This window comes from Strix uralensis, chromosome 2 (genome assembly GCF_047716275.1).
Source record: "Strix uralensis isolate ZFMK-TIS-50842 chromosome 2, bStrUra1, whole genome shotgun sequence".
In the NCBI taxonomy this organism is placed as follows: Eukaryota; Metazoa; Chordata; class Aves; order Strigiformes; family Strigidae; genus Strix; species Strix uralensis.
The window spans coordinates 66,706,928-66,715,978 of record NC_133973.1 but is presented as its reverse complement, the minus strand read 5'-3'; the positions used below and the strand labels follow the sequence as shown (position 1 = coordinate 66,715,978).

At 39.3% G+C, this 9,051-nt stretch overlaps 1 protein-coding gene across 6 annotated transcripts in view; it reads right to left on the bottom strand.

Moving 5' to 3' along the window:
- Positions 1–5,385: 5,385 nt before the first annotated feature.
- Positions 5,386–9,051, bottom strand: part of IL1RL1 (interleukin 1 receptor like 1) — a 43,384-nt gene continuing 39,718 nt past the window's right edge. For all 6 annotated transcript variants that reach the window (XM_074859094.1, XM_074859098.1, XM_074859099.1 and 3 more), the window contains one exon: positions 5,386–7,012. In XM_074859094.1, coding sequence (XP_074715195.1) covers positions 6,666–7,012 — 347 coding nt within the window. In that variant the 3' untranslated portion in view covers positions 5,386–6,665. The remainder of the gene's footprint in view (positions 7,013–9,051) is intronic.

Here is a 9,051-nt window from a genome sequence, read left to right as displayed (position 1 = left end):
ACTGTATTTCTAAATAAAGTTATTTTGATAGCAGCAGGAAAAGAATCATCCCCTCAGGATTTCTTTTATTTTCATATCACCCTTTTCATGTTCAGATACTTGTTTGGTGACATCTACCTTTTTTTTTTACCCAGGACAGCTGGGAATGTAGACGTTCCCAATAGCAACAGGAGCTGTCACTTCAGAGGTAAAACAAGCAGGTTACACTAAAAAAGGAGAGATTTCACAGAGCTGGCTATTTTGCATATTTTACTGCTGAGGCAAAGCAAAGAAACCCGGGAGAGTTTTATTGTCTCACCTCATTTGTTTTCCTCATCACAGATTGAAACAATTCTATATAAAAGCAATCAGATCATTAGGTAATGTAAATCAGCACAACTTCAGGAAAGCCAGCTAAGAATCTAATCCAGTATGACTACTTCTAAAAAGTATACAAGGTACTTTGCAGTGGTTTTTGGTTTTATGATGCAGTGTCTGATTTTAAAACTTAAAAGAAAGCATATATCATAAAGAGGATAATGATTTTACATGAGAGTCCAAAACCAATCTAACAGGCAACAAATAAAATGGTAAAGTAAAATATCACCAGCTTTTTACTTTGACAGGCTAATCTTGATAGTGACAGTTTGGAAACATCTCCCTTTTTTTTTAAATTCACTCTTTACAACATTTTCCGTGAGCTGTTCTCACATTCATTTGCTTTCATATCCTTTTGAAATACTCTCAAGTTTCTGAACTGTGTTGTAGAAAACGCTGTGTTCAATTAGTCCTTTCAACTAATGTCATAGCTAGCTCTGAGATATGGGTGTATGAAAGGAGAATAAAGGTTACACTTTTCAGTCTGCAGACTAATACAATTCTAATGGAGAAGTCATAGCCTCGTAATAGGGAAGAAACAACTGAAAATAACTACAGCTCAAATTTTCATTATGAAAATGCCATGATGAAAATGAAAGTTTGCACTAATATTGAAAAACAGATTGTTGTGTGAATCTCTGTCCACCTGACCAGAGAAGACCAGTTACTTCTCACAGTTTTTCACATCTTCCTTTTCATCCAACATACACTACACAGAGGTGCTAACTGAAAACCTAAACTGTGAAACTATTTCCATTATAAACAGCAACACATCCAACTCTTGTAACAGCAACACATCCAACTCTTGTAACCACAGTCTAAGCCTGTTTGCTTCTAGCGGGTAATAGTCCTTTTTAATCTACCTCTGTCGTCTCTGTATAACAGTTATATTAATTCTTAGCAGAGGTTAAGTTATGTTCCATAGTTTTTTCACCATTATCTGCCTTTGATGTCAAAAAGCAGATTCCAGACTGATAACATGTCTATTAGAGCCTCATATATTTCTCATAAGTTTTCAAATATCAAAGCTGCACATTTTCAAACTTACCTCCACATCATAGCATCACAGAATAATTCAGGCTGGAAGGGACCTCTGGAGGTCATCAGGTCCAGCCCCTGCTTAGGGCATGTACAGCTGAGACCAGAACACCTCCAAGGATGGAGAACCCACAGCCTCTCTGGGCACATTTTCCAGCATTTGACCATCCATATGGTGAAAATTTTTTTCCTAATATGTAATTCATATTTCCCATGTTCTAATTTGTGCCAGTTGCTTTTTTGTCCTATCGCTGCGCTCCTTTGAGAAGAGCCTGGCTCCATCCATTCTCTCTATCTTTCTATTAGATTCTTGTAGAGAGAAATAGGACCTCTTGTCTTCTCCCTCTGTGTCCTGTGCTCTTAGTGGTCTTTCCCTGGACTCACTCCAGTATGTCAGTGCCTCACTTGTACTGGGGAGCCCAAAGGTTGACATAGTAATCCAGAGGTGATTTTGGAAATGCTGAATACAGGGGAATAATTATTTTCCTCAACTACACTCTCACTAGTAAGGTGCAGGGTTCCGTTGCTTGCCTTTGTCACAAAGACACACTACTGACTCAGTGTCAACTGAGGTCAGGTTGACCTTAGTGTCAACCAGGACATCCAGTCTCTTTCTTCAAAGCTATTTCGTGTTGACCTCTAGGCTCTGTTGTTGAATGGGTTTATTCCACCCCAGATGCAGCACTTTGCATATGCCTTGGATTGAACCTTGTGAGTTTCCCATAAGTCCATTTCTTCAGCCTGTTGCTGTCCAAAACAGCAGCCCTGTGCTCCAGTCTGCCAAATATACCTACCCAGTTTGGTTTGTGCAGCCTGTCCCATTGCCAAGGTCACTAATAAGGATGTTAAACAGTAGTGGTACCAATATCAGTCCCTGAGGGATGTCACTAGTTATTTGCTGTGAGCTGATGTTTCTATGCTGATCACAACATGTTGCTCCCCCATAAACTTCAGTCCCACTGTTTTTCCACTCACCTTTGTCTACTTATCTATGTCTCACCAACAGAGACTGTGTCAAAGGCCTTGCTCAATTCAAGGTATGCAGCATCCAGTGTTCTCCCATCGTCCACAGCACAGCTGTATGTGCATGATATGCCTTTTGTAAATCCAGTCACCATCTTCTCCTTTGTGTACTTTGAAGTGTCTTCAAGGAGGATTGCTTCATAATCTTCCCAGGAGCTCTATAAAGACTAGAAACAGTTTTAAATAATAAATTGCTATATAAGAAATTCTATCTTTCATATAAAATTAGGCATGTACCTCACACTTTAAAGTGGGAAAACGGAACACATGAGCACGTGTTTCTAACACAACAGCTGTAGTTTTTTTAATCCTTGAAAGAGTCAAGCACATACAGTTGTACATGTACAGTTTTTCAATAGAATATACTATCAGTTTTGCATATTATCTTCCAAACATAACCTTTGTCCAATGCTGTAAGAAATTAATGTTGCATAAACTACAAATAATAGCTTGCTACAAAAACTTCTAAAAACTTCTTTCTAGTGGTCAGTCTCTTGGGCTTCACAACCATGTGAAGCAAATATAGGTAAAACTCTCTCCCTGCATGCATCAGTAGCGATAGCTAGGCTGGCTTTTCAGGACTGTGATTGAGGTGAAGAAGCCAGCAGGGGTCATGATTCATTGAGCTGTGGGAACATCAAATCTCAACAGTGTAGGAGACCTCAAGGCCAAACCATTAAATATGTTCATACAAAGGGCTGGTGTATATTAAATGCATATGTGGGGAGGGCAGTACATTCTACGTGCTGTCTGCAGTTATCCTACTTCATATTAGCAGGAGCTGGTTTTCATACCTTGGAAGTCACCAGGAGCTTCAACATAGGCATCAGTGTCAGTTAAGTCAATCCTTATTCCTGTCTCTTTGTTATTTATTTATTTATTGCCAGCAATGCAGCATATACTTTTCAGATATGAAATATCCAGAGATAAGATTTTACAGTGGGAACATACAACTATGTATGACTGCAGTTATATGGCAGGGAGACACATCTGTTCCTTCGAAATATGTTATTATAAGAGATTCAGCACTGTATTCTCAATGCCAGATCTTGAGCTGCTGTTTACAAGTAATGCAGTATGGGTTTCGGGAGATTACAGCCGTATGCACACCACGAAAATTTCACTGTCTTTACTTACTAATGCTATTAGACCGATTTCTAGTTGCTCAGAATCTCTTGATGCCTGTTCATCCACTAGATGGCAAGGTGACACTGCTCTATTAACAAGTGAGAGCAAATCTGCTCTCCGGAGTCCCTTGAGGGTACTAAAACCAGGGAAGCACAGGGCAGTAATTAAAGGGCATTAAATCTCTACGTGGAAGTTCTAATTCAGCAACAAAATTACCTTTATTCTGTGTAGTTTAAGCTTTAGGCATCCAAACTGATTTTTCTATGAGCTTTCTATGGTGAAAGGAGAGACTATTTGCACAGGGCAGACTGTCCTTCTGTTATTCCACTAAGGTAGATTGCCGAGTGCAAAAATTGCCAATTTTCCTTAAAAACGTGTTTTCAAAAATTTAGATTCTTTGTAAGTCCCATATCACAGAATCACAGAATGGTTGAGGTTGGCAGACCTCTGGAGGTTGTCTAGTCCAATCCCCCTGATCAAGCAGGGCCACCTAGAGCCAGTTTCCCAGAATTGTGTCCAGGCAGCTTTTGAGTATCCTTAAGGATGCAATCTCCACAACTTCCCTGAGCAACCTGTGCCAGTACTGGGTCACCCTCACCATAAAAAAGTGTTCTGTGATGTTCAGAGGGCACCTCCTCTGTTTCAGTTTGTGCCCCTTGCCTCTGCTCTTGTCACTAGGCATTGTTGAGAAGAGCCTCACTCCACCTTCTTTGCACCCTCCCTTCAGATGGGAGCCTTCTTTTCTCCAGGCTGAATAGTCCCAGCTCTCTCAGCTTTTCTTCGTAGGAGAGATGCTCCAGTCCCTTCACCAAACTCATGGCCTTTTGTTGGACTCTCTCCAGTACGTCCATGTCTCTCTTCTACTGAGGAGCTCAAAATTGGACACAGGACTTTAGGTGTGGCCTCAGTGGTGCTAATGTTGTAGAAGTATTCCACAGTTCTTTTCATGACTTCTTTCTAACACTACAAATGTGATAACATCTGTAGAAAAACATTAATTTTAATGCATATCTCAGATTTCTTTACTAGCCACCAAGGAATACAAAAAGAAGTGACCACTTCAGTATTTTTTTGTCATTATTACAGTCACATACGCACCCCCTGGTTCTGTAAAATTTCTTTGTCACTCTCAGAAATTGCCCCTTTTCTTTCTGTGAAGGCCATACTGTTCACTGCTGGTAAACCACAGTAAGAGTTGTCAGATTTTGCTTGATATTTTTCTCCTCTTTTTTTCTTGGTTGACCATGAGCCTTGATACAAAAGGAGTGTCACCGCAAGAGCCTAGCTAACAGAAGTCAATGAGCTATCAGTACGTTTCAGAGTAATTTGGTTCATTGCTGACCCCATGTACTTCCTCGTTGTACCTTCTCATCCCTCTCCAGCTTCAAAATTTGTCCTAGACTTTTGTTTCCAAGATGCTCAGTTATCATCCTTTCTGTCTCATTAAGTGCCCAGGACTCAAACCCTACTAAAAGTTGATCTTGTAATAATCTCAGAAGTGAATATTCTGTCTTGCTCAGAAGCTGCTGTGAAAAATCTTCATAGTGTAAAGCAACAGGCTTTCCTGCCTTTAAACATGCCTTAGTATTAATATTCTTTCTGTGGGAAGAAATGGTACTGGAGGAATAACCTAGTCTCTTACATTGGCATGAATCCATTCTGTGGAGCTTCCACAGAGATAGTGAGGTGTATCTAGAGGGATCTTTAGGAACAGGACCCAACACTGCACGCAATCTAATGAGGCAATAATAAAATGCAACATTAGATGTCTTATAGTTGTGGTGAAGTGAGCGATGAGTACATGAACACTTGAAAATATAACTCATCAGTGAAAAGCTGTTTAGTTTGCCATAGATCTTTTAATTTAATGTTGAAAAAAAATCTATACAGATATTGCATACACATTTTTCCTACTCCAGATAGTTATCCATAAGTCTGAAGATCCACATTCAATAAAAATTTACAGTAAAAGGAAAGGACTTGCCTGTTCTGTAAGCCTGGATTTGGTAACATTACATGTTCTGCATTTAATTTTCACTTTTTAAGTCCATTCTGCAGCAAGCCTAAAGCTCAAAACCAAGCCTTCTCTGACAGAAGAAAATCCCTGGTTTTAAAAACCTGAAAAGATTAAAGTTTGCAAGGATATCTGTACTAGAACACATTTTGTTCATACTCCCCTGAACTACGAGGAGATTTGGCTCTGACCTCTCATCTCAAGGTATTCCCTATAAGAAGAAAGTATAACTAGGCATAAGGTCAAGGCAGGGGAAAAAAAAAAGTGGATAGTGCCTGTTATAAAAATGTAGTCTCTTTTTTCAGTTAGCTTAAAGGAATGCTATCAGTGTACAAAAAACACCCTAAATTTTAAAATGTTATTTCTATCTGGAGATAATAACAAGAGCAATACCATGATCTGTTGTACCTGAAAGATTTAAACTTTCCCCTTTGTGTGAGATTCATTTTAATATATAAATGTAAAATATTAAAAAACGCTTATAAATATATATCAGTGTATTTATTCCCCTTAACACTACTTCTTTTTTTTTTTTTTAATGCTGTATTCAAATCAGTCTCCAAAGAGCACTTACTGAGGCATCCATACTAAGGAAAAATAAAATCTTATGGTATGAGTATTATTATTATTGAATCAAAAAAGAATAAGTGGTGAAAAAAATAACAAAAGCACAACATTATACTTTCTAGTTGCAGAATACACATTATGCTTTCTAGTCAAATAATACAGAAGGCATTTATGTTTGATCAACTACATTAGACAGGTAAAGCAAACCTGCAGGGCATTCAGCTATTCAGAATCATAACTTTCAGCTGTATGTACAACTATATGTACTAAGAGCATAGGTACATTTTGTTTCCTGTGACATGCAAAATTCTGCACACAGCCTAGAATGATTTATTGACAGAACCATACCTATAAAAACTTCTCTCAGTTCCCCAGACCTCTTCCATCAGTTTACTGTATCTACTCAGTTGAAGGACTGAAAAAAGTTCAGAAATACAGCCAGACTTCCAGACTGTAAAATCATGTACCTACTGAAATGAAAAAGAGCTGCAGGCATGTGGTCCATCCCTAGTAGTGTAGCAGTATTTTCATAGACTGTTCACCTGGCATTAGCTGAGTATGAGGACCTGAGTGTCCATGGCATGTGGTACCTCACCTGTTTCCAGAACTTAGAATTGGATGACTGTGGGTGCACAGTGTGCTGCTCTTTCCATTTGACGGTACCTTGCCTCTTAATAATAAACCTAAGAGATTCCTGAAGCTTCTCGTAAGTCCCAATTGTCTCCATTTCCAGCAGGATCACCTTTGTATCATTTTGAATGAGAGCATTGTATAAAGCAATGTGTTGATCATAAGCATGTTCGTTACAATTAATCAGCTGGCATGTTAGAAGGATGATCAGCCGTCTGCTCTTTTGCATCCTCTTCTCAATCGCACTGGCTGTATCTAGGAATGTACAAGAAAATTATGAGACCCTTAAATTTCTTCTGTAAACTCTTCTGTGTTTAGGCACTTCATTTTCATTGCTTTTTAACCAGAAAATAACTTCTGTCTCACTTCAGTCCATTCGTAAGAAAAAGAGTTTTAAAAAACAAAACCAAAAACTAAAAACATCCAAAAAAAATTTAAAACCCACCAAACCAAAGCTTTCCTTTCCTTTCAAATGTTTTGTTTGGTTGAAACGTTAAAATTTCACTGCTCTTAAGAATTGTTAAGAATTTCTAATCCAACAACCTACGGTCAAGTTCAGTAGATCTAGACTGCATCAAATTTGTGCTCGATCAATAATTTCCATGTAGGCAATTGTGTTCTAACGAGTTTGGTGCTTTACAGACTGATCCTGCAATACTTACCCATGAAAACTAGTCATTTTGGAGACTTTTGGGTGACTTGCTTCTAAGAGGCTTACTTACCGACAGAGGGAGTGTTGATTCTCCTGAGCTATAACCTGCTAATTTATAAGCTAACCTGTGCATTGAGTTGGTGTCTGCCCTGCAGGGGTGGATACAGACTTGCAGGGCATCTCTATGTCAGCACGATTAAAGGTGTTTCTCTTTCCCACTGCCATGTTAGGGAGAGCTGATCAACCTCAACTGGGACTGTGATGTTGGAGGTGTTAAACCTGGGAAACTCAAAAGCCAGCATGCTATGGGGAGAAACTTCTGGGCCAGCTTGGAACGTTCTACATCAAGCCTCCAGGATCTGCTTTTCTTGATGATCTGCTGTGATATCTATGGGAGGAAGACTGTAGATGAATGTCTGTCCAGTGAAATGCTCATCCCAGTTAGAAGACATTCCTGTGGTCTGTGGAATGAAAGCTGGAGTTGTTTTGGTGGGAGCATGTAATGCCCTGGGCCTAAAGAAAGAAGGTGAGAGCCAAGCTAAGGAAATCCAATGTCACAATTATTTAACAAAGCCAGTGATTTGCAGATGTCATCAGCCAGATGCGTATGCATCCTCTTTTCCTTTGCTGGGGTCTGCCAGCCCATTGCAAGGGTCTTCTCAGTCTCAGAGAGGCCCAGTTTTTCAGCTCTTGAGTCAGGAAGAGAACCTTTTCAATGACTTCTCTGTCTTATTTCTTGGCTCTAAGAGTATTCTGAGAAAACAAATACCTTTCTGTCATGTCCACCAATTCAAACTCCTTTCATTTTCTTCTTTTTCATTAAATTTTCCTGATGTTAGGAGAATGGATCCCTTGGAAGGTGAGAAAAATTTAGGTAAGCAGCTACTGTCAAACGTTTAGTTTCCATAATAAAAACACTTTTAAAAAAACATCTTTCTTAGTTTTGAGGTGCAGTCCATTGTGCTCAGGATTGAAAGACCATGGACCTGGGAAGGCATGCACTTCTCCATTTGGGTTTCTGATGCCATACTTGTGGCAAGAGGAAAGACGGGGCTGCATGCTGCAAATACTTCAACCAAGGGATTCATTGCAACATGTTTTGTGAATGTTAGAAGTTTATTTGAGTTCAGAAAGTGACAGGAAATGTTGTGAAAAAAAAATCCACCAGCAACTATTACACATAAAAATTCAAGCATCTGAAGTCTACATACTGCTGGGAGAGTACATTAGTGGAAGTATAATATAAGCTTGTCCTGTTCTTAAAGTCTTTTCCAATTCTTTGCCCATGGCTACTGCTGAAGATAGGACACTTGGCTACACAGAACATTGCTCCAGTGAAGTATAATCATTCCTCTGTTTTTTGCTCATGTTTTTGTGTGTTACAGATACAGCAGCTCCAGCAGTGTTTGGTTAGATTCTGCAGTAAGGATTGCAGTTGGCAGGACAATGAGACCATGAGAAGAACGGAGTAGAAGGTGATGTTGGTGAAAACTCTTGGTTTGCTGGGTAATACTCGCCTTTGCACCTCTTCAAGCAACTGTTAGGTTGTAGAAAATGCCATTAATCAGGAAGACCAGGAAACAAAAAGAATGCTAGTTTAGGGAAGCATAATGGAAGTCCAACAGCTCTGCAGTGCTGTTTA